Below are 27274 nucleotides of genomic sequence, written 5' to 3' on the forward strand. Positions count from 1 at the left end.
TGTTAGTGGACATATTTCTATTTTACACTTGAAGAAACTGTGGTTTCAAGAGGGTAACTCAGACCTGAAGTACAGACATGACTACAGTAATCAAGACAGTATGGTACTGGCACAAGAACAGAAATACAGATCAATGGAACAGGATAGAAAGCCCAGAGATAAACCCACGAACATATGGTCACCTTATCTTTGACAAAGGAGGCAAGAATATACAGTGGAGAAAAGGAAGCCTCTTCAATAAGTGGTGCTGGGAAAACTGGACAGCTACATGTAAAAGAATGAAATCAGAACACTACCTAACACCATACACAAAAATAAACTCCAGATGGATTAAAGACCTAAATGTAAGACCAGATACTATAAAACTCTTAGAGGAAAACATAGGAAAAACACTCTTTGACACAAACTACAGCAAGATCTTTTTTGACCCACCTCCTAGAGTAATGAAAATAAAAACAAAAATAAACAAATGGGACCTAATGAAACTTAAAAGCTTTTGCACAGCAAAGAAAACCATAAACAGGAGGAAAAGACAACCCTCAGAATGGGAGAAAATATTTGCAAATGAAGCAATTGACAAAGGATTAATCTCCAAAATATACAAACAGCTCATGCAGCTCAACATCAAAAAAACAAACAACTCAATTAAAAAATGGGCGGAAGAACTAAATAGACATTTCACCAAAGAAGATATACAGATGGCCAAGACACACATGAAAAGATGCTCAACATCACTAATTATTAGAGAAATGCAAATCAAAACTACAATGAGGTATCACCTCACACAGGTCAGAATGGCCATCATCAAAAAATCTACTAACAATAAATGCTGGAGAGGGTGTGGAGAAAAGGGAACCCTCCTGCACTGCTGGTGGGAATGTAAATTGATACAGCCACTATGGAGAACAGTATGGAGGTTCCTTAATAAACTAAAAATAGAACTACCATATGACCATAGTATATGCCACTACTGGGCACATACCCTGAGAAAACCATAATTCAAAAGGACACATGTACCCCAGTGTTCACTGCAGCACTATTTATAATAGTCAGGACATGGGAACAACTTCAATGTCCAATGATAGATGAATGGATAAAGAAGATGTGGTACATATATACAATGGAATATTACTCAGCCATAAAAAGGAAAGAAATTGGGTCATTTTTAGAGATGTGGATGGTCCCAGAGTCTGTCATACAGAGTGAAGTAAGTCAGAAAGAGAAAAACAAATATCGTATATTAACTCATATATGTGGAATCTAGAAAAATGGTACAGATGAACCTATTTGTAGGACAGGAAGAGAAACGCAGACGTAGAGAACAGACCTGTGGACACAGCGGGGGAAGGGGAGGGTGGGCCGAATTGGGAGATTAGGTTTGACATAAATACACTGCCATGTGTAAAATAGATAGCTAGTGGGAACCTGCTGTATAGCACAGGGAGCTCAGCTCAGTGCTATGTGATGACCCAGATGGCGGCAGGGGGTGGAGGTCCAAGAGGGAGGGGATATAGGTATACGTATAGCTGATTCACTTCATTGTACAGCAGAAACTAACACAACATTGTAAAGCAATTTTACTCCAATAAAAAAATTAAAAATACAAACAAAAAAACATGTTCTTTCCTCCACACCCGACTCCACTTGACGGCTGTAGCACTATCCATTAGCTAACACTCGTGAGAGTCCTGGGAGTCTGCAGCTGAATAAAGGGCAAATAACACTTGTTGCAGCTTCAGTTCTACAGCAAGTGGTTTAAATTTGCAAAACATGCTCAGCATATACAGTAACAATCACAACACTCAAAGCTAGCAATATCATCTTCCTCTCCACTTTTCTGGGTAACCAAAAGCCAACAGATGTTTATAACTGGTTTATGATCTGTGAGGCTGTATTATACACTAGCAGGAGTGCCAAGGTTCCTTCGGTTCCAAGCCAGCAGAGCCTGGGAGTCCTCCAGATCCACACACTCACCTCAAGAAGGATAAGGGGTTACTTGGGTCCCTTTGCAAGTTAACAAGTACTGGCATTTAGTCACTTCCACTAGAGGAAGGTAGCTATGCAAAATATATTAGCAAAAGTGACAAAGAAGCAAAGGGAAATAAAACACAAAGGGCAGACAACTCCTCATTCACCCGCAGCATTGATAAATAACTGAATTTTTATCCTAGCCCATTAAAAGGAGGGAGGGAAGCAGGCTTGTCATTTAAGGGTAGGTAGCAAACTCAGCAGTTGTGGGAGATTAGGGAGTCTTGGCAGTGGGAAGTGGGCCCAAAATAGATGTATTAAACACGACTAGGTGAGAGTTCTGATCAGCACATATTTCTAGTAATTGCACATTTATAACTTTCACATGTCCAGTTCAAAATTAGTCTGGCTATCAGTCTCTTGAAATGCCAGAAAAATGATTCCTACTCCACAGGGATCCTCACAAAGGAAAAAATCATGTAGTCAAAGCCCAGCACTGATTCTGCCACTGCGCTGGATGGAACCTGGTAACCCATCTTGACAGTTACAAATGTCACTCCCACCATTCACCTTTACTCACCCTGCACCCCTGCCTCCAGTCAAAAGGAACTTCCTCTACACTCCATGCTTGATTTGTGGGTGGGGGTGATGGTGTGGCAGCCTAGGGAAAGCAGGAAGAAGAGAAATGTTGCAGAGACTCCTGGTTGTCTCCCAATATCTGTTCCTAGCTTCATCCTTGGGAAGCTACACAAGGAATCCATTTTGCTAACTAACCAGATTGAGTTAAGTTCTCAAGTAAGACTAAACTTGACCACACTTTGTTTCAGGTCACAAATTTCTCTGCTGGTATTTTCTACTGCTGTCAAATTAGTATATTACAAAGACTGTTTTTATCTACCTCTGTTGGACATCAAGAAACATGTTTAGATGATTGTAAAAAGTCAGAAAACAAGACTGGCATAGGAAATTGTAATAGCTCTTAAGTTGTCCTTATTGTCAGTCACTGCAAATATAACTAAATTTAAATGAACTCAGGTTTTGCTCTCACATGGAAGCTCAAGCCTTTTGTTCTCTAGCACTGAAAAGACTCCTGCATCATTTTCAATATTTCCAACAAGAGTTTAACCTGTTGTTTCCCTTCTGCAGAAGCTTTTTTAAAAACCTTATATTTTTAAATATGCATTTTTACTAACAATTTCAAAATTGATGACAGCGTCTAAATCTAAACAAAAAAATCAATATGTAAATTCTACCCATCCTTTGAGATCCTATCAACACAAATGATTATCATGTCACAACCTATAATAGATCATTGAATCTATTATAGTTGAATACAGGATAGAGAAGGAACACTAGTATAAAAATGTAAGTTTACAAGGAACATAAATATATTTATGCAAATTTCTTTCAAAATTATTTCTACGAGATCTGTAAGTTGCATTCAACGGATCAAAATTTATATGTGACATGAATATGTCCCTATACTTCAAAAGCTAATAGCAAAAGAAAAAATATAATGATGAGTAATATCTCCATCTTGACTTTTTACTAGTGGGAATTAAAGGTTACTCACACCGTCAATGTTATATACTGAAAGATACTGTACTTGCAAAAAGCATCCTGAAATCTCTCGCTTTTCATCAGTTAGAAATAAAATTATTCTAAAATAATGAAATAAACTAGTAGTTTAATGGTAAAAATTCCAAACATCATGTTAGCAACTTCTGTCTATTTTGTAAACCATAATGCATAGCTTCATCTCACTGTGCGTTTTAATATGCATTAAGTACCAAACAATTTACCTGTTGATAAATCACTTCTCTTATGTGATTATTTTAAACTATGTGAATGAGAAAGGTAGAAATATATATTGACATTCACTGATTCATTCAAAAACTGTCTCTGGGGAATGTGTATTGGTCTTGTCTAGGCACTGGGCTACACTGGTAAGCAAGACAGAGGAGAGTGCTGCTCTCGTGGACTCAGTGTTAAGGGAGGGAGTCACGTAAAGGGGAAATATGGTAATATTAGACAGTGATAGGTGCTAGGAAGAAGATGGAGGAGCATGATGTGACGGTGTGTGACTTGGAGAGCTATGTTACAGGGGAGACCTCTCTGAGAAAAACCAATAAATTGATCTGAAGTGATTCATCTTTTACTTAAAATCATTCGTTTATCACATGCCACCCCAGGATGGTGAAGCGATTTTCAAAAAGTTTCTACAGACGACTACAGCTAGCCATGAGCTGGGCAGGGGCCAAGAGGGTCTTCTCAGGAACCGTAAGCAGCACAAGCAGCTAGCTGGTAGAGACTCCAGAGACAGGAGACTAATCCTGACTTCTCCCTAAAAGGACTAACACAAGTGCCTCTGCTAAGACACGTAATACTCATAATCTTGGAGACAAAGCCAAGATTTCCTAGAGGCAGTTTATTATAAGTCTATTACCTGAAAGATTAAAAAGAAAGGAAATGGTTGAATAAGACCCTGAAACAATATTTAGAAAGTGTTACATTTTTTTTCTGGTTTATTTTAAAGAATTGGTGACTCCTCAAAGAACATGGCAAGTGTTACTCAAAGTCCAAAGAAAATGTTTCTGACTACTTGCACCTGTCCATTAGGACAGACTTTGCTTTGCTGCCTTCCTGGCCCCATGCTACAAGACATCTTCAGGATGTTCTTTGAACCCAAACATGACCATATCCTTTGCTTTGAAGAGGGTTAAGAGAGCACAGTGCCAATTCAGCTTAGTTCTTTGGCCTCAGTGTGAGAAACCATGCTGTCACGTAACCTGGAGGAAGGCACAGAATTTGAAGTTTAAGGAGTTGGTAAGACAGTGAAACTGGCTGCCTTCCTTCTTCCTGTGCTTGGTCTTCACACTGTGATACCACCAACCATCCTTCAAGTTCAGGATCCTTCAGCCATCCTAGATTCAAGTCAGAAACCTAGGAGTCACCAGAGCCAACTTCTCCCTCTCCTTCATCTCTCATATCCGACCTGTTACCAAGTCTGGGATCTTCCTCTCTACATCTCTGAAATCTGTCCACTTCTCTCAGCTCCTCTGCCACTAACCTGATTCAAGGCATTTACCTGGGCAGAACTACTATAGTGACTGCCTAACTCGTCTCCCAATATACGTACTCCCCTCGCTCCAGTCTACTCTCTCTCTGCAGTCCAAATTATCTTTCAAAACAAATATCAAGTCAAGTTTCCCACCTACCCCTGCTCTTATTAAAACCCTTCAAATGCCTTCCATTACTTTTAAAATCACAACTATAATCAGATGGGTGAAAATACAGATGAAACAAGATTGACCAAGTACTGATGAAAGCTAGACGATAAGTACGCTGAGTGTCTCTCTTCTGTGTATGTTTGAAATTTTCCACAATAAAAAGTTTAAAAATAATGAACAACCAAAAAAACAAAGAAAGACCATGGCTTACAAGGATTCCATGGTCTGGCCCCACCTACCTCACTTCATGCTTGTACTCTGCACCTCTGCAGCACTGGCCTAATTTCATTCTTCAACTGCTCTACGCTCCTTCTTACTACAGAGTGTTTGCATATGCTGTTCCCTCTATCTGGAATGCCTTCATTAACTCCTACTCAGAGATCAGAGCAGCCTCCCTGAGACACCCCTGCCCACTATGTCCATATCAAGGTCTTTTGTCAAATGGTGCTCATTAACTGATGTTCCTTTTTCCTAGACAATGTCACCTCATTTTGTGAGCAAATATTTCTGAATGTGGTTAACTGTAAACTTCATAAGAGCGGAGTCCATGTTTTTGCTTATCAGTGAATACTAAGCATTTAGCACAGGACCTGGAAGAGAGCCAGCACTTTAAAAGTGGTTGTTGAATGATTACTATCTAAGACTACCAAGGGAATCGCTTTCAAATTTTTATAACAAAACATATTCTAAATTTATAAAAAATTAGTTGTTATTTTGGTCTCAGTTTCCCTCAAGTTGCTACAGAGAAATCATTCTTATTTATTCCCTTTGGAGAGTCTTTCCTTTGAGATATTGGAGTACTCAACATTCCTGTGATGGAAGTATCATGATTACCAACCAAAAATAACCACACAAATCCACACCCTGGTCTTGTCTCACTCTTCTTCATAGTTGCTTCTCCTCCTCCCTCACCCAAATCAACATCAAAGGACTAGATGACACTTGGGGATAAATTCCCTGACAGACCCCTGGAACTTCCTTTCAGTTCCTGCTCCAGATGGCTGGCAAGCAGATATCCATTAGGGATGCTTCAGCCGAGGCCCCAGGACTTCGCTCCATTCTGCTTCCCTTGTGATTACCACTAACACTCCTTCTGCAATATATTCCAGGCATCATCACAGGGACATTTACTTTGTATCATGTGGTAAACTGACATTAAAAGGGCTTATCTTTTCATTTTATCAAAACTTCTAGGAGACAGGCATAAAACAGAAGCTAGAAACTAAATCTGATTTAAATGATTTTATTTTATCATGTTAACATTCAGTGTAACAATTCATGTAACTAGAGAGTGACATCCTGAACATTAATTCAATATTTCTTAGAACTACAGGGCCATTAAGACCCTAAGAAATAAATGGCCAGCAAGGAGACTAAATTTATCAAAATATCTTCTAGACAAAAAAGCACATGAAGCATCTGGCACAGGCTTCATGAATTAATTCAGACATCATTAATCCAAATTTATAATTGAGGAGCCAAGTAAAAATTTAACTTTTATTCTATCTATGACCTGTGAAGTAAATCAACAGTAGAGTCAAAAAAAAAATGTGAACACCCTCAAGTACTTGTTCATATGAAAATAATCCGTGTTAACTACAAATCACTCTTGTCAGTTAAGGCTAAACAGGGAGGACCCCTGCCCCCCCGCCCTCCCCTGCTGCCAGGGAACATTCTAATGCTATGTAAATATGTATCTGTGAATCAAGAAAGCTCCACAATATGTTGTTCAAACTGCTAACTGGCATTATTACTGGTAGATAAGTCTGAATTAAGAAGGTTCTTTACACAAAAAAAAAGAGGTCCCATTATACTTTTAAATCATATTTTTGAACACAAAATTGGCCTCTAACACCAGAGCAGGAAAGTAAGCAAATTTTAGAATTCCTCTTAAGGAATTTCTTCGGGGCAACCATTCTTCATAAATTAAGTAATTACTAGGACATGCCTGGCGGTCCAGTGGTTAAGACTCCGCGCTTCCACTACAGGGGGCATGGGTTCAATCCCTGATCAGGGAACTAAGATCCTGCATGCTGCATGGCATGGCTAAATAAATAATTACTAAAATTATAAGAATAAGACTATCTACTCAAAAGCTGAATAAGGGTACTGAAAGACCTTCATGGATTTTTAAAAACTTTTTTGCCAAGTTCAGTAAATAAAAAAGGTTTAACAGAAATTATCTTTTTATCTGGAAAGGAGAGTTCTTAAGACTGCCTTATCATTTGCTAATTATAAAACCAGGGCTAGAGGGGAGAACTTCTGAAAACTAGATCATTCTCTACCTGCAGGAAAGGCTGCATTTCAATTTTAGACAGATGGAGCCCATCTTTAAGGAAAGACTTAATAGGCTATAACAGTGTTTATTTGCTGATTGTCACTGGTGTTAGATGTTTGCCCTTGTATTTAACTAACTCCCCCTGCTATCATTAGTCCCATTCTGGTGTTTACTGGATGTTGAGTAACCTGCTTACATATACCAGACCACTTATTAAGTAATCCCTCTTCTGTGGCTCTTCCTCTGGCAGTTACTAGAAGACTTAGGTATCCTGTACTGCCAATTAATTGTATGCATGGTGGCACTGACCAAATGTTTAAGTAAGCCATTCAGTGTGTCTACACCAGCCTCAAGTATCAGAGCCCTTGAGAAGGCTGTTCATGTCTATCACTCCACAGAGCTAACTTTTCTTTGGTAGAGAACTTGGTGTCAAATTCATTGTATAAATACAATTTGCCTGCCAATATCTTAAAATGTGTATAGACTTTTTTTTTTTAATCAGTCTTCTATTTCTTTGTCTGTCAGCATAATGCCTATGGGTGGAATTAGATGACAGCTTCCAGTTCTGAACTCCCAGGGAACCAGGGGAAAGCTATGCCTGTACACATGATTCTTCTGGTAAAGTCTGAGCTTTTTTTTTTTTTTTTAATTGGAGTATAGTTGCTTTACAATATTGTGTTAGTTTATACTGTACAGCAAAGTGAATCAGCTATACGTATACATATATCCCCTCTTGTTTTTTTATATTTATTTTATTTTTTTCCCTCTTGTTTTTTAAAAATTATTTTATTTTATTTATTTTTGGCTGCATTGGGTCTTTGTTGCTGCATGCGGGCTTTCTCTAGTTGTGGTGAGCAGGGGCTACTCTTTGTTGCGGTGCGCGGGCTTCTCACTGTGGTGGCTTCTCTTGTTGCAGAGAACGGGCTCTAGGCACGCGGGCTTCAGTAGTTGTGGCTCACGGGCTCTAGCGCACAGGGTCAGTAGTTGTGGCGCATGGGCTTAGTTGCTCCACGGCATGTGGGATCTCCCTGGACCAGGGCTCAAACCCATGAACCCTGCATTGGCAGGTGGATTCTTAAGCAATGCACCACTAGGGAAGTCCCTATATCCCCTTTTTTTGGATTTCCCTCTCATTTAGGTCACTACAGAGCACTGAGTAGACTTCCCTGTGCTATACAGTAGTTCTCATTAGTTATCTATTTTATACCTAGTATCAATAGTGTATATATGTCAATCCCAATCTCCCAATTCATCCCACCCTCCCCTTACCCCCTTGGTATCCATATGTTTGTTCTCTATATCTGTGTCTCTATTTCTGCTTTGTAAATAAGATCATCTATACCAATTTTTTCAGATTCTACATATATGTGTTAATATACAACATTTGTTTTTCTCTTTCTGTAAAGTTTGAGCTTTAACCCCAGCCAGCTTCACAATTATTCAGTCCAAAATACAGTGCCCATTCTGCAGAAAGGGCTGTGATCTTCCTGAGCACAACCAAGACAATTATCTTTATCAAGAAGCTCCTAGATCATCAATCCAGAATGCAAAAGAAACAGGTTAATACGGACCCTAGAACTCAACCTACAACAATGTAACAGCTGGGGCAGGCAGGGAAACAACTGCAACAGTAAGCTGATCAGCCTGATCACTTCAGCAGGGATAGCCAGCTCTTTCCTAGCATGGTCACTGTACTACCTTTAAGAGGTGACACCAACCAAGACGAGATCCATAAATCCTGGTCTCAGCCAGACAGTAAAATTCTCTCCAAATAAGAGAAAAGGGGTAATCACCTATGTATTGTCTTTTCAAACTTACATATGAAATAACACCAGTCTACAACATCATTTGTAAACACAAAAAAACCATGATGATATATGACATGATAAGGATCAAGAGCAAAGAAAGAACTGCAAAAGCATGGAAGCGGCAGCACTGGTTTTTGTTTTATTTTGCTGCTTCTCCTAAAGTTAACTGTTTAAAGGCTTTGACTTTGATTATATACTTTAATAATGAACATAAATTTGGATTTCATTCAAAAGAGTAAATATTAAGCAATATACTTTCAAATGCATAAAAAAATCATTGATTAGGCGAAGTCCTTAAACAGTTCTAGGAATGGATGACTTGACAAAAATGTGAGTTATGAATCTGTTTGCATTTCTTCCTTCATTAGGAATCATTTCGGGGAGTTCCCGGTAGTCTAGTGGTTAGTATTTGGCGCTTTCACTGCCGTGGCCTGGGTTCGATCCCTGGTCAGGTACTGAGATCCTGCAAGCTGCGGGGCATGGCCAAAAAAAGAGAGAAATCATTTGGCCACTGGTTTTACAGATCTGCGTTTTATATCAAAGTTCATAAACACATTTAGGGACTTCCCTGGTGGTCCGGTGATTAAGACTCTGCGCACTGGGAGCCCGGGTTCGATCCCTGGTCAGGGAACTAGACCCCGCATCCTGCAACTAAAGATCCCGCGTGCCGCCAACGAAGATCTCGCACACAGCAACGAAGATCCCGCATGCCACAACTAAGACCCAGCGCAGCCAAATAAATAAATAAATATTTAAATATTTTTTAAAAAGTTAATAAACACATTTTATACAACTGATGGTTGCTGTTTTCATTAGTGTTATTAGCATATAAAACAGACCTGATGTAATCAACTGTTTTTACCCTTTTGATTTCCTGTTAATAAATTCTTCTAATATTTTTATACATTACCTATAAAAAAACTGTAAGTTATGACCATTAAAACAAGGATAATTCTAGGGTAAAACCTGACTGTGAAAGCTAATCATTGGAGCACATATAAAACATCACACCCTCATCAGGCAGTACACTTAAAAATATTCCTTGACATGGAGGATAAGATGTTATAAATTTAAATAAACTTAAAGAAATTTAAGGGCTTCCCAGGTGGCACAGTGGATAAGAATCCGCCTGCCAATGCAGGGGACATGGGTTGAAGCCCTGGTCCGGGAAGATCCCACATGCTGTGGAGCAACTAAGCCCCGTGCACCACAACTACTGAGCCTGCACTCTAGAGCCTGAGAGCCACAACTACTGAGCCTACATCTAGAGCCCACGAGCCACAACTACTGAAACCTGTGCGCCTAGAGCCTGTGCTCCACAACAAGAGAAGCCACTGCAATGAGAAGCCTGCGCACCACAATGAAGACCCAACACAGCCAAAAATAAAATAAATTAAATAAATTTAAAAAAAAGAAATTTAAGTATACCTCATTTAGTGAGAATCTTGAACCAAAATGGGAAGCTCTGTAATGGTTAATCCTAGAATTCACTTGAGATAACCAGATGTGAAACTCACAAGTAGACTAATTTGTTGCTATATTACATTACCCCAGACTGTCCTTTTGTAGCTTCTTTGCCATTTTCACAGCTGTATTTGACGTTGCGTATTACCCTTAATTGCCCCACCCTCAATCTCTTGGTTTTTGTTTTGCTGAGAATATAGAACACCCACATGTTCCATCTCTACATTCACCTACCTACCTGCATCCATGCCCACATACCCTGCCTCTCCTTCTGGTACTACAGAGGCACTATCTGTGCTCCAGGTGAAAATCAACCCCTCCATCTGTGCATTAGATCTTCTCTCTGCCCTACTTAAGGACATTGCTCCAACAATTCTCCCCCCCATCTTCTGCATCATAACATTTTACCTTTCTCCCAGATCAAATCATTTCCATCATCATAAAACATGCTTTAATTTCTCCCTTAAGAAAAAACAAAACCCACTCGACTCTACGTCCCCCGTCTATCTACTGCTCCTCTTTATAGCAAAGTTATTCAATAAAATTGTCTATAATAACCGATGTATATTCTCCTTTACCACTCTCTCCTGAACCCACCACAAACAGAATTTCATTCCCTTATCAAGGTCACCAATTAATGACCTCCAATGGTCAACTCTCAATCTTCATCCCACTTGACGCATCAGTAGCCTTGTCATGGTGACATTCACTCTGCGTTGAATCAATCTTTCCTTGGTTTCCAGGACACATACTCTTCTGGTTTTGTTGCTCCCTTGCGTGCTACTCTTTCCTTAACTCCTTGCCTCTAAATCATGCAGCGCTGAGGGACTTGGTCCTCAAGTTGTCTTCTCTTCTATACCTACACTCTCTTTGTGATCTTGTCCAGGCTTGTGACTTAAAATACCACTGATAGGCGGACAACTTCCAAATTTATATCTCTAACCCATACTTCTCCCCTGAACACCAATTTCTATGTATAGCTGATCTTCTCCCCATCCCAAACCTGCTCCTTCAGTAGTCTTCTCCATCTCAGGAAATGGCAGCTCCACCCTTCCAGTTACTCTGGTCAAAAACCTTAGGGCCATCCTTGACCCAACTCACATTTCACACTCAACCAATTAACAAAATCTCACCTTCAAATATAATCCAATTGTGACCTCATACCACCTCCTCTGCCAGCATCCTGATCTAAGCAATCCTTAGCTCTTACTTTGATTAAAGTAGCAGCTCCCTAACTGGTCTCCCTGCTCCCATCATTGCCCCTTTGCCAACATAGGCTATTCTCAACACAGAAAGAAGGGAAACTCCTTTTAAACTCAGATCATATCCTTCTTCTGCTCAAAACCCTCTAATGACTCCCCATCTCACTCCAGATCCACATCCTCATACTACTTCACTGCCAAAGTCCTTACAAAGACTTTGATTAAATGAGATTATATCTTATAAAGCTCCTAACACAGTACCGGGCAAAAAAGCACTTGGACTAATAACAATGCCCTTCCTCCCATCAGAGTTTCACATCTGGCTGCAGTTACAGTCACTTAGTGCAGCAGTTCTCAAAGACTCCTGAAGGGCCACAGGCCTCTGAGGGGCCAGTACTATTTTCATATTAATACTAAAATGTTACCTGCCTTTTCCACTCTTATTCTCTCAGGTGTATACAGTGGAGTTTTCCAGAGGCTACATGATAGCAATGATGCCATCACTCTGACAACTAATGGAATGTGTGCTTGTATAGTCTTGTGTTACCTGGAATTTTCTAAGATAACAGGTTTAGGGTACAAATATGTTTTTCAGAGATTAACTCAGTTTCATCTCAGTTCTGCACTCTTACCAGCTACCATCAATTACACATGCTATTCCTATAAACTGAATATTGTCTAACATACATATCGATAACTTCAATTCTGAAGCTTTGCTTATGCCTACACAAAAACACAAGCAGTACATTTTGTTGTTTTATTTTGCAATAATGTTTCTAAATTTTTTAAACTTTTCTAAATTTAAAAATTTTATCTAAAACTACTATTTTAACATTTTATGCCTGTAACAACATTTTATTCCCAAATAAAAGAAAATGTGTCTATAATAACTTTTTAGATTTAAAAATGAATTGTTTCCTTAAAAAAGGAAGGTTAGAAGACACGATTTCTCAAACCACAGCTGTACCATCCACGTCTAAAGATGATGAAAAAGATGAAACTGACCATAGCAGGGAGTTGTCTGATTCATGAAAGAGGAGTCTATGCCAAGAAAACTGGATGAAACTGAAATAAGACACAAAAATATGATGGCTTGATGATGTTAATTATTTACCTTATTGTGTCTTATAAATGACATTTTCTAATATTATTATTGAGGTACCATTCTGAGACTAATCATTTCAAAGCTTTTTTTGTTTTGGTATGTATGTATGTATTTATTTATTTATTTATTGCTGTGTTGGGTCTTTGTTGCTGCGCACAGGGTTTCTCTAGCTGCGGCGAGTGGGGGTTACTCTTCACTGTGGTGCAAGGGCTTCTCATTGTTGTGGCTTCTCTTGTTGTGAGCACGGGCTCTAGGCGCACAGGCTTCAGTAGTTGTGGCTTGTGGGCTCTAGAGCTCAGGCTCAGTAGTTGTGGCGCACGGGCTTAGTTGCTCCGCAGAATGTGGGATCTTCCCAGACCAGGGCTCGAACCCGCGTCTCCTGCGTTGGCAGGTGGATTCTTAACCACTGTGCAACCAGGGAAAACCCATTCAAAGCTTGTTTTTTTTTTAAACAGCAATTACTGCTATTTATTTATTTTAGATTTTTTGATGTGGACCATTTTAAAAGTCTTTATTGAATTTGTTACAATATTGCTACTGTTTTATGTTTTTCAGCCCCAAGGCATGTGGGATCTTAGCTCCCTGACCAGGGATCGAACCTGCACCCCCTACACTGGAAGGCAGAGTTTTTTGTTTTTTTTTTTTTTTTTGCCGATGCAGGGGACACAGGTTTGTGCCCCAGTCCGGGAAGATCCCATGTGCCGCAGAGCAGTTGGGCCCGTGAGCCATGGCCGCTGAACCTGTGCGTCCGGAGCCTGTGCTCCGCAACATGAGAGGCCACAACAGTGAGAGGCCCGCATACTGCAAAAAAACAAAAAACAAAAAACAAAAAACGCTCAACGAAGTGGGTATAGAGGAAACATACCTCAACATAATAAAGGCCATATATGACAAACTCACAGATAACATCATACTGAAGGCCAAAAAACTGAAAGCTTTTCTTTTAAGATCAGAAACAAAACAAGGATGCCTACTCTCACCACTTATTTTCAACACAGTACTGGAAATCCTAGCCAGAGCAATTAGGCAAGAAAAAGAAATAAAAAGCATCCAAGTCGGAAAGAAGAAAAACTGTCACTATGTGCAGATGACATAACCTTACAGAACACTCTATCCACCAAAGTTAAACAAATTGAGTAAAGTTGTAGGGTCCAAAATCAATATATAAAAATCAGTTGCATTTCTTTTTTTTTTTTTTTTTTTTTTTTTCTTTTTGCGGTATGTGGGCCTCTCACTGCTGTGGCCTCTCCCGTTGCGGAGCACAGGCTCCGGACGCGCAGGCCCAGCGGCCATGGCTCACAGGCCCAGCCGCTCCGCGGCATATGGGATCCTCCCAGACCAGGGCACGAACCCGTATCCCCTGCATCGGCAGGCGGACTCTCAACCACTGCGCCACCAGGGAGGCCCCAGTTGCATTTCTATACACTAACAATGAACTATCAGAAAGAGAAATTAAGAAAAAAATCCCATTTATGATTGCATCAAAAATAATAAAATACCTAGGAATAATTTAACTAAGGAGATGAAAACTATAAGAAACTGAAGAAGGGCTTCTCCGGTGGCACAGTGGTTAAGAATCCACCTGCCGATGCAGGGAATATGGGTTTGAGCCCTAGTCCAGGAAGATCCCACATGCCATGGAGCAACTAAGCCCATGCACAACTACTGAGCCTGTGCTCTAAAGCCCATGAGCCACAACTACTGAGTCTGTGTGCCACAACTACTGAAGTCCACATGCCTAGAACCCGTGCTCTGCAACGAGAAGCCACTGCAGTGAGAAGCCTGCACACCGCAACAAAAACTAGCCCCCACTCACCACAACTAGAGAAAGCCTGAGTGCAGCAACGAAGAACCAACGCAGCCAAAAAAAAAAAAAGAAAGAAACTGAAGAAGACCCAAATAAATGGACAGTTATTCCATGCTCAAGGATTAGAAGAATATTGTTAAAATGTCCATATAACCCAAAGCAATCTACAGATTCAATGCAATGCCTATTAAAATTCCAATGGCACTTTTCACAGCAATAGAAAACAACAATCCTAAAATGTGTATGAAACCACAAAAGACTCCAAATAGCCAAAGCAATCTTGAGAAAGAAGAACAAAGCTGGAGGCATCATGCTTCCAATTTCAAACTATATTACAAAGCTATAGTCATCAAAAGAATATGGTACTGGCATCAAAACAGACACAGATCAACAGGAAATAATACAAAGTACAGAAATAAACCCCTGCATTTATGGCCAATTAATGACAAAGGAGCCAAGAATATACAATGGGGTAAGGATAGTCTCTTCAATAAACGGTGTTGAGAAAACGGGACAGCCACATGCAAAAGAATAAAACTGGGCTACCATCTTACCCCCTACATAAAAATCAACTCAAAATGGATTAAAGATTTGAACATAAGATCTGAAACCATAAAACTCCTAGAAGAAAACATAGGGGGTAGCTCCTTGGCATTGATCTTAGTGATGATTTTTTAGATTCGATACCAAAAGTAAAGGCAACAAATGCAAAAATAAACAAATGGGATTCAAACTAAAAAGCTTCTGCACAGCAAAATAAATCATCAACAAAGTGAAAAGGTGATCTATTCAATGGGAGAAAATACTTGTAAATCATATATCTGGGGACTTCCCTCGGGGGTCCAATGGTTAAGACTCCACGCTCCCAATGCAGGGGGCCCAGTTTCAATCCCTGGTCAGGGAACTAGGTCCCACGTGCAACAACTAAGACCCAGTGCAGCCAAATAAATAAATAAATAATTTTAAAAAATCATATATCTGATAAGGGGTAATATCCAAAATATATAAAGAAGTCATAAAACTCAACAGCAATAAAAGATCTGATGTTAAAAACAAGAAGAGGAACTAAATAAACATTTTTTTCAAGATGACATCCAAATGGCCAACAGGTATGTGAAAAGGTGCTAATCATCAAGAAAACATCACTAATCACTAATTATCAGGGAAATGCAAATCAAAACCACAATGAGATATCAGTTCAGACCTGTAAGAATGGCTGTCATTAAAAAGACAAGAGATAACAAGTACTGGATGTGGAGAAAAGGGAACTTTGTGTACTGCTGGTGGGAATGTAAATTGGTTTAGCCACTATGGAAAACAGTATGGAGGTTCCTCAAAAAATTAAAAATAGAACTACCATATGATCCAACAATCTCACTTCTGGGTATATATCCCAAGCAAACAAAATCACTATCTTGAAAGATATCTGCACACCTATGTTCAATGCAGCATTATTTACAATGGCCAAGACAAAGAAACAAACTAAGAGTCCATGAATGGATGAACGAGAAAAGAAAATGTGATACATCCCCCCCCACACACACACAACGGAATATTATTCAGCCATTAAAAGGAAACCCTGCTCTTTGTAACACTGATGGAACCTCAGGGAATTATGCTTCCTGAAATAAGTCAGACAGAGAGAGACAAATACTGTATGATCTCGCTTATAGGTGAAATCTAAAAAAACTGAACTCGTAAAAACAGAGAACAGATTGGTGGCTAACAAAGGTGGGGGTGGGGTGGTGTGCCCATGGTCAATAGGTACAAACTTTCAGATTTTGGGGGTTTTTTTGGCCATGCCGCATGGCTTGTGGGATCTCAGTTCACCAACCAGGGATTGAACCCAGACCACAGCAGTGAAAGCTACCAGGGAACTAGGTGGCTAACCACTAGGCCACCAGGGAACTCCCCAAACTTTCAGTTTTAAGAGAAATATCAATAAGTTCTAGGGATGTAATGTACAGGATGGTGACTATAGTTAACAATATTGTATTATATATGTGAAAGTTTCTAAGAGAGTAAATCTTAAAAGTTCTCATCACAAGAAAAAACATGTTACAGTGCAGAAACCAGAAAGACCTCACCTTAACCAAGCAATCAAGGTTAATATCACCAGTAATGAGACACACTGACATCATGTACCCTTTTTTTTATGGTGGTTTTGTTTTTTATTGATTTATTTTTATTGATTTATTTATTTTTGGCTGTGTTGGGTCTTCATTGCTGCACACGGACTTTCTCTAGTTGCGGCGAGTGGGGGCTACTCTTCATTGCGGTGAACGGGCTTTTCCTTGCAGTGGCCTCTCTTGTTGCCGAGCACGGGCTCTAGGCACGTGGGCTTCAGTAGTTGTGGCCTGTGGGCTCAGCAGTTGTGGCGCACTGGCTTAGTTGCTCTGCAGCATGTGGGATCTTCCCAAACCAGGGATCGAACGCATGTCCCCTACATTGGCAGGCGGATTCTTAACCACTGCGCCACCTGGGAAGTCCCCATCATGTACCCTTTGATGCAATGATAAGGGCACATCACTTCTGTGATATTATTGCCAAAAACGCATGACCTCAATCTAATCATGAGAAACCACCATTAGACACAAGTTAAGGAACATTCTGCAAAATAACTCACTACATACTCTGTGTGAGACTCAATTTTCTTTAGATACTTATATTGAAAGATTCTGAATGCAGTAATGAAAACCCAGCTATCTTCAATTAATTCAGACATTAAAGAGATTTGTAAAACCTGTAAAATACCACCACTCTTTTCACTAATCTCACATTTGCTTCTTATTAATGAGCACTAGGGGAAGAGGGTGGTAAACGGAGGGTGGTAATTCTTTAAGATGGTTGGTTGCCATATTCCAAAAAATGTGTACTTCATGAGACTGGAGAAAGATAAGCCAATGATTATTACGGTTGCCAAATATCTTCTTTTGTGATTTAACAATGTCATTTACAACAAGAGTGGAACATTTAAGTAAATTTTTCATCCACTCAATGGGTACATAAACATTAAAATGTGTACGCACAATTCAGATTATAAAAAATGCTTATTATACAGGAAAAAACAGATTATAAAATTGTATTTAAATAAATCACAATGTTATAAAAACTAAAAACCATAATGATTAAAGAAAAGAATTTCCTCCTTATGTTTTAGAAGAAATTATTTGGAGGTTGAATGGTATTTATCCGCACAACAATTGTGGGCCTACTATGTGAAGAGCACCATGTAGGTACCATGGAGGATAAACTATGAGAGACATTAGAACTCTGGTAATTTATAATCTAGTGGGCTCGAAAGAGGGGGTGTTTTTCCCACATTTGCTATAGTGAGTGTGAAATATCTTTATAATGGAAGAAAACTAATAAAACCGCCTTCAAAAATATTTGGCTTTGGTATTCAAAATCTACCAAAAAAATCCATGTTTCTGATAAATTCAACTTCTTCCCACAATACACACGTGCTACCTCCGGGATGCATGATCAGCTGCAGCTAAGGGTGACAATGAGCAACAGATGCTGCTGAAGTTGGTACAGATTATGCTCCTATAATTGTATCACAGCCTCTCATTCCACCTGCTTTGTTGTGTTTTGTTTTGAATGCTGGTGTGGGGAGTCAGTTTTAGAAACATATTTTTATTCAAATTTCTCCATTCCACTCATTTAACTCCTTTTGTGGATCTGTCAAAAGAAATTTGTATTCTTTCTACCTCTGTACATTATTTTACCAGAAATATCACAGTAGACGGGTATGAACACCCTTCTGGTTTCAGGTCCCTTATCTCCCTGAAGTGGCTAGACAGACCATGTCTTAGGTTACTTCTATGTTTACAAATTTAAAGATTCTATAAACTTAGGTCCTACCTTCTTCCATATAAAGCCCTTTCAGAGTAAACCCACACAGCTCCATTTATGCATTAAGTCCTTTCTTTCCCAGTTCCTATATTTTTGTATCACAGTCCACACCGAAGTCTATCTTTGTGCAGCTGTGTTAGGCTGTTATGATCAGGATCTGACTTTTTTTATGCCTGCACAATTTGCATTAACGTAATGACAGCAAACTTCTACTCACCCTTCAATACCCAGATTTACTTTTTTCCCCACTGTTTCCAACTTCCCAATTCAGCACTAGTCACTCCTCTGTAGCCTAAAGCCTTCTGGAAAGGGTTTTCTTACAATACTTACAACTATCTGTTGACCACTGTGATTCCTTCAGTGATTCCGGCCTTAGTAACAATGGCTAACAATTCCTGAGTGCTCAAGATGGACGGGGAGGCACTTTATCTATCTTTCTTCACTCAGGTTTCATAGCAACTATAGGAATTAGGCACGATTTATTCCCATTTCACAGATGAAAAAACCGACTCTCAGCTTCCCACTCTTCTGATCTTACACGATACTCCCAAATCAGTCCCAGACCTTGGAACATCTCCACTGTTCCCCTTCCCCTCTCCAGCTCCTATGTGAAAAGGGATAAGGAAATAAACAAAACTTAAACACCATCAATTCTATCCTCTTTTGAGCCCAACAGATTATAAGTTACCAGAGTTCTACAAGTGTCTCTCCTGCTCTTAGTTTATCCTCCATGGTGCTCTATACACAGTAGGCCCACAACTGTTTGTGAGGATACATACCATTCAACCCCCAACCTCAGAAACTATCATTTCAATCCCAACCAAACCACTGCAACTCTGCCAGACTTCTTGCCTCTCAAATTCCTATCACCAGACCACTTCCAGTAAATATACTTCACTTCTCTTTCTCAGAAGGATGGGGTCATCTGGAAGGAGTTTTCTCAAATTCACATCAGTATAATTCAGGCTCTAGGTTTTTTTCCTTTTCTTTTCTTTTTCTTTTCCTTTATTTATTTGGCCTCACTGGGTCTTTTTAGTTGAGGCACATGGGATCTTTGTTGCTGAGTGGAGGATCTTTAGTTGCGGCATGCGGGATCTTTAGTTGCAGCATGCAAACTCTTAATTGCAGCATGCGGGATCTAGTTCCCTGACCAGGGATCAAACCCAGGCCCCCTGCATTGGGAGTCCAGAGTCTTAGCCACTGAACCACCAGGGAGGTCCCTAGGTTTTTTTCTTTTATCCACCCTCCAGTCTCAGTAGAAAGTGCATTTCCGTCCTAAAACCTGTCCTAATCAACCCAAATCTATGAGTCCATCTTACCATTTTACTGGAACAGCTTTCGATAGCCATTGTTCATTCCATTACTCCATCTCGCGTTCACACTATTTGACTGCTCTAGGTCTGACACTATTGCCCACCATTCCCTTCTGAAATGTTCTCCTCCCTCTCTGGCTGCTATGGGGCCCCAAGCTCAGGCCCTGCCTTCAGCTTTTCTCTTTGTGCATTTTCTCTTATGCTGACTCTCCATTCTACCCATCTAAGTCCCTGACACTCAACTCTCTACCCATAGTCTTGACTTCTCGCTCCTCTAATCCTACAACATCAGTTCACTGCATTACTTCCAATTTGACATGACAAAAACCAAAGTCTCATCTTCTCTCCAAAACCAACCTCTCTTCTAAATTTCCATTTTTCCTGTCACCCAGGATCAAAATTTTAAAGTCATATTTAACCAAAACCCCCTTCAGGGACTTCCCTGGTGGTCCAGTGGTTGAGAATCTGCCTTCCAATGCAGGGGACACAGGTGCGATCCCCAATCGGGGAACTAGGATCCCACATGTCACGGGGCAACTAAGCCCACTTGCCTCAACTACGAAGACTGTGCGCCTCAACCAGAGAGCCTGCACGCTCTGGAGCCCGCACACCACAGCAAAGGATCCCGCATGCCGCAGCTAGGACCCGACACAGCCAATAATAAATAAATAAATAAATAAACATTAAAAACAAAAACAAAACCCCCTTCATCTTTAACACACCATCCCTTCACTAAATCTGTCCATTCCTTTGATTGCAACTCCTCCTACTTCAGTCCTTCACTTCATTCCCCTGCTGCCATGGCTCTTAATTCTAGCACAGAGTAGCATTCTCCCAACGGTTCCTTGTGGTGAAAAGCCCAGCGTTTATCCTACATTCCAATCTCGAGCCTTTCCACAACAACCCTTTGAAGGACAATTATGGTTCCCCACTGTGGGATCAAACCAAAGTCCTCATCCTCTGAAATCAAGGTTCTACACCATAAACCTCCCCCTTCACCCTGCCACACCACTAGCCCCACCCCAGGCTCAGGCGCTCAGTCTCGAGCGCGCAACCAGCTCATTCCCAACCCCAATCATAGTGAGCCCCCTTCTCCTAACATACCCTTTCCCCTCCTTCCTATCTATCTAAATTCCATCCATTTCTTAAAGCCCAAGATTGACTCTTTCAGTATTTTGCCTCCAACCTGATGTACCTCCAAAACATGGCTTTTTTTTTGTTTGTTTTTTGGAGGTACCTCGCAGCTTGTGGGATCTTAGTTCCCCAACCAGGGATTGAACCTGGGCCCCAGCAGTGAAAGCGCCAAGTCCTAACCACTGGACCACCAGGGAATTCCCTACATTTTTTTCTATTTGCTCCAAGTACTGTTAAGTCTTGCCTTTTCAATTTTTCTATCTGACCCCACACAAGACCCACAGTAGCCACGTGTTCAACTGTACTGAAATGGCTAAAGGAAATTTAATTCATCAGTTTAGAAAAGCATCTTCCTGGAGACTAGGGAACATGTCCACAGTTTTAAAAATCATCACTGTACCTACAATAGTGCTTTGTATAAAGTAAGGACTCAATAAATTCTTGTTAACCAAGATAGAACTTGGTTACAATGTGCATTTTAAGAAGAATCCTACAGGGCTTCCCTGGTGGCGCAGTGGTTAAGAATCCTCCTGCCAATGCAGGGGACACGGGTTTGAGCCCTGGTCCGGGAAGATCCCACATGCTGCGAAGCAACTGGGCCCGTGCGCCACAACTACTGAGCCTGCACTCTAGAGCCCACGACCCACAACTACTGAGCCCACGTGACACAACTACTGAAACCCGCGCGCCTTAGAGCCCGTGCTCCACAAGAGAAGCCACGGCAATGAGAAGCCCGCACACCACAACAAAGAACAGCCCCAGCTCACTGCAGCTAGAGAAAGCCCATGCGCAGCAACGAAGACCCAACGCAGCCATAAATAAATAAATAAATAAATAAATATATTAAAAAATAAAAAAGAAGCATCCTACAGTTTTCATAAGCTTGCATTTTTAAAATTCATTTTTTATCTGGACCTTGACACCCATAAGGTTTAAAATATTAAAAATTCACACATTCTCAAATATTCTATAGGTCAACTCTAAAAAAAGAAACCATAAGCATCAAGGATAGGAGGGTATGATGCTGGTAAGCGTTTCATAAAAATATCAGTTCAGGTCAGTGTTAGTTACATTTGCTCTAATTTGACTGGATTATTTTTTGGCCACTTAAAATAAATTTTACAAACTTTAGCATGAAAAAATTTTTACCACAAAAAAGGGAGGGGGGAATGTTAAAGTCTGCTCCATAAATAAAATGAAAAAGCTCTCCCAGAAAAATAAATAAATGAAAATTCTGACTCAAGACACAGACATCTGTCTGGTACACTGGATTAGTAAGGAGGTTACCTTAAAAAATGACCCAGGGGGTATATTAGACAGTGTTCTTGGGTTGCTAGAACAGAAACCAAGTCTGGCTGTCTGTAGCCAAAAAGAATGTAGTGGAAGAAACATCAAAGGCTCAGAAAATTGGAGTGGCAGGGACTATAGGGCCAGGCTTGGAAGATGGGTCCTTACCACGGGCACTCCAGGGCTGGCAGCAAGAGGCACAGCCTGGGTCTACAACACAGACATCCGGTCAGCATATAGCCATTGCCCTCCACTCACCCTCCAGCAGCCTCCTCAGAACCCAGCCTCCAAGCACTGAGCAGCCAACTAGTGGAGTCTGAATCCTGTACCCACACAGGCCCATCAGAGAAGGGAGCTAGCACACCGGCCCATTTGGTTTCTGGGGTGGTAAGTGGGCTCTTCTTCCTCTCCAAGAGGGGCTTTCTCCAAAAAGCAGAGAATGCTCTGAGGAAGGAAGAGTGGGCCAGAGACCCTAGAAATAATAAACACTTAACCCTCTCTCCAGAGACACACCCACTTCCAAAGTTATTCACAGAACGACTCCAGAAACATTATTCTATGCTCTCTGATTTTCTGCCAGAAAAATCAATCATTCAGTACACTCCAAATCCCTGCACCATAGCCCCAAACTCTTCTCCAGAGGCTCCCCAGTGTATGCCATTGCCTCAACTGCCCTTGGCCTCTTCTGCTCAGTCTGACCACAGCATGCTATCCCCCAAGTCTCCTGATCAAGTCCTCTGCCAAGTCCTTCCAAGCCACACACCTTCTCAAACCCAAGAAGAATTCATCTCCCTATTTCTTTCTCCCATAGCGTTATATTTCTACTTAAAAAAAAAAAAAGTTTAATTATAAAAGCAAAGCAATCCACAGGGATTATTTTAAATAAATATAAGTTGTCACACTGGTTTTCTTTCATGCATTTAAAATTATTTCTTAGACATGCAATAAAGTACAAATTTTTCATGGTACATCGTATTAATATCATGAAATAAAAAATAAGTTAAATTTTGAAAGATTTTCCTGGTTCCAGCAGCGGCTCCAAAGTTCAAAATTGGTAGGGTTCTCTGTTGAGCTTTTTGTTTTCAAGTCCGTGGGGATGAGGAGGAAAAGTATCTTTCCCCCCCGCCCGGCCAGACATTGGTTGGGTTGGTCCCTCTTAACTTCTCTTTCTCCCAGCACAGACTGGAGGCAGAGCAGGGAGGCAGGCAGAGGATAAGAGCTTTCTCTATCCAGAGAAAGGCTTCTCTTTCCTCTTTTCTGCCTTATCAATGGTAGCTGCTCCATAAACGATGATCTAAGGGAAGAAGGAAAGATGGTGGACCACTTACAGTGCCATGCTCCTATGAACAGGGCTCACCATCACCAAGTACTCTGTCTGCCCTGTCTGGTACCTTTTCTAACACTAAAATTGCCCCAGAAGATGAACCAGAGGATCACTGAACTACTGTAAGACCTTCTACTCCAAATATCGCACTATATTGCAATGGCTGGCTTATCTATCTCCACTGTCAGACTGTAAACAACGTGAAGGTCGGGGCCTCGTTCACTGAACACAGAACAGTGCCTACAGCTCAAGAAGCACTAGCTAAATTAACAAACAAATACAAACAACTGAGGTTCAGAAACTCCCCAAACCATCTTCTTATCACAATTTACTACAACCCCAAGTTAGAAGTAGAAATGGCTTCTTTCTTGGTTTTATATTTACATAGCTGACACTGAATATTAACTTGTGCCAGCCCCTGGACTAAGTGTTCTATATAATAAATAATTTCACTTCATCTTCCCACACTACAATGAAATAGGAAGGTATTATTATTACATGGGAGGAAATGACGTGTAGAGATGTAAAGTAATTGGCTCAAGATCACAGACTAGTGAGTGTAAGAGCCAGGGCTCCCTCCCTGACTGACTCCAGGGCCCAAGCTCTTCACCACCACAGACACCAAAACTCAAATGACACCATATGGGGCCTAGGCAGGGTATAAGTGTGTGAGGTCCATCAGATTATTCTGACAGAGACACATCATGTTTCCAAAGTAAAGAGGTAAGAATATTTTCATCTCCACAAAGAAATCAGCACTCTCCCATTTTTCTTGAAACATGTAGCCTTTTTTATCTTCCATCTTCCCACTTTTGAGAGAAATTTACAAGGGTATGAGAAATATTTGACCTTCCTCTTAACTCTACCTTCAGAAGGCAAGAACATCTCAGCCACCACAATAAATGGCAGCTGACCCTGGGCCCTGGTATCACAGAGAAAACAGGGAATGGGAGAAGGGATGTTGGCCAACTGAAGGGGGCGGAGAGTCCAAAGAGCAGCCACCACTCAGCTCTGGCCATAGTCCTCACATAGGAATGCTAGCCCAGTGCTGCTGGATCTTCTGATTTTTCAAGAAAAACCTAAAGACCAGATTTCTTATTTGAAAATTTTCAATATTAGTATGTTGGCTACTAATTTTTAAAAATTCTTGGGCTTCCCTGGTGGCACAGTGGTTGAGAGTCTGCCTGCCGACGCAGGGGACACGGGTCCGTGCCCCGGTCCGGGAAGATCCCACATGCCGCGGAGCGGCTAGGCCCGTGAGCCATGGCCGCTGAGCCTGCGCGTCCGGAGCCTGTGCTCCGCAACGGGAGAGGCCACAACAGTAAGAGGCCCACATACCGGAAAAAAAAAAAATTCTTAAATTATCTTGCAGCCCCAAAACAGCCACAAGCCAACAATTTGTGGTCCTCACAACACTTTAGGCCAAACAGGCTTTCAAGGGCTATATATCCAGGCCTCTGACTTTCCATGGCCTACCTGGCCCCATGTCTCCCATCTGGAATATTCTTTGTCAGCTACTCAAATCCAACCAAGACATTTAGGTGTGGTGCCACACACCCCACAAAACTGTCCCTAATATTCCACCTCATCTTCACAGACTCCTTCAAATTCCTCTCCATCACTTTTCTATTTTACATTTTATAACCTAAACTGCATCTTGCAAAAGTTTAAAGCTCCTCAAGAGCTCGGATTCTGTATTCTACACACCTTAAACCCCTCAGTTTGAAGCATTCTTTATAGATACAATTACTTTTGTACTAAACAAAAAAATTCCTTTTTGAAAGAAAACGTCACTCAGAGTGCCTGGCTGAAGGACGATACCAAGCTAGCTCCTTTTTAAACAGTGTCAAACCCATGAAAATACCACAGAAATATAGTTATTACATACAGAGACTTCCTAACTCATTTTACCAATGAAATCTAAAGGTTCCGTCTTATTATTTTTTTATTTATTTAATTTAATTTATTTATTTTATTTTATTGATTGATTGATTGGCTGTGCCAGCTCTTAATTGCAGCACTCGGGATCTTCGTTGAGGCATTCGGGATCTAATTCCCTGACCAAGGATCGAACCCATGCCCCCTGCATTGGGAGCACGGAGTCTTAGCCACTGGACCACCAGGGAAGTCCCTCGTCTTATAATTATTAAAGGCAGCCTACTAAAACTACAAAACCTACTGGGAAGAAATAAGCATTGAAGCGATAGGTATAAAAACCCTGAGTCAGGGCTCAGCACACTCAGTAAATGATGACTGAATATAAGTCTAGTAAACGAGTTATTTCTGCAAAGAAGAAAATGAAAAATTAAATAATCAAAAGTTCCCATTACTTAAAATATATTAGCTCATACTACTCACTATAAAAAGTGTTTTATAAAAGCATATAACTTTTCTTATAGCATATTTTACTAGGATTCTTAAATATTCAAAGACACATCACCATCCTTCCTCCTTCTTATAGAAGTAGAAGCACTGTATGTCTAAGTTCATATCCATTTCTGTTCATCATTGCTAAGCTGCTCTCATAAAGCAAATGAGAGAAGTGTTAAATAACAGACTCAAAGAAAAGATTTTCCAGGCAGTTCTTTTTTTTTTTTTTTGCGGTACACGGGCCTCTCACTGTTGTGGCCTCTCCCGTTGCGGAGCACAGGCTCCGGACGCGCAAGCTCAGCGACTATGGCTCACGGGCCCAGCCACTCCGCGGCATGTGGGATCTTCCCGGACTGGGGCACGAACCCGTGTCCCCTGCATCGGCAGGCGGACTCTCAACCAGTGCGCCACCAGGGAAGCCCCAGGCAGTCCTTTAAAAGGACTTTACTCTTTTATGAACAAAGAGATCAACTAACTGTATACAAAGAAAGTCTACCTAAGGGATCATTTCTTTTTTGTTTATATTACTCTTCTTCTCTTTATAACGTTTTGTTTCTACTTGCTTTAAATTTTTATTCTTTTTGTAATCATTTTTTAATATGGAGTAGATATCCACTGTCTTTATCTCTTTTTGGAAGTGCTCACAAAATACTTACCACAACATAAGATAATGCGCTTTTTTTTAACATCTTTTTTTTTTTTTTTTTTTTTTGCGGTACGCGGGCCTCTCACTGTTTTGGTCTCTCCCGTTGCGGAGCACAGGCTCCAGACGCGCAGGCTCAGCGGCCATGGCTCTCGGGCCCAACCGCTCCGCGGCATGTGGGATCTTCCCGGACCGGGACACGAACCCGTGTCCCCTGAATCAGCAGGCGGATTCTCAACCACTGCGCCACCAGGGAAGCCCTTTAACATCTTTATTAGAGTATAATTGCTTTACAATGGTGTGTCAGTTTCTGCTTTATAACAAAGTGAATCAGTTATACATATATGTATGTCCCCACATCTCCTCCCTCCTGCATCTCCCTTCCTCCCACCCTCCCCATAAGATAATGCTTTATGACACTTGAGTTACTAATTTTCCATTTAAAAGGAGTTAAAAAGCATCCTACACTGCTTACCAATTTTT

The 27274-nt window shown here is 40.7% G+C and overlaps 1 protein-coding gene across 2 annotated transcripts in view; it reads right to left on the reverse strand.

Moving 5' to 3' along the window:
• The window catches only part of LOC308623218 (diphosphoinositol polyphosphate phosphohydrolase 1), a 96386-nt gene that overhangs the window by 58225 nt on the left and 10887 nt on the right, over nt 1-27274 (reverse strand). The window contains exon 2 of one of the 2 annotated variants that reach the window (XM_081245293.1): nt 2549-2629. The exons of the other annotated variant lie outside the window; for it this stretch is intronic. Coding sequence (XP_081101419.1) covers nt 2549-2629 — 81 coding nt within the window. The remainder of the gene's footprint in view (nt 1-2548; nt 2630-27274) is intronic. 2 annotated transcript variants of the gene reach the window in all.

This window comes from Mesoplodon bidens, assembly GCF_964165515.1.
Source record: "Mesoplodon bidens genome assembly, chromosome: 10".
Lineage (NCBI taxonomy): Eukaryota > Metazoa > Chordata > Mammalia > Artiodactyla > Ziphiidae > Mesoplodon > Mesoplodon bidens.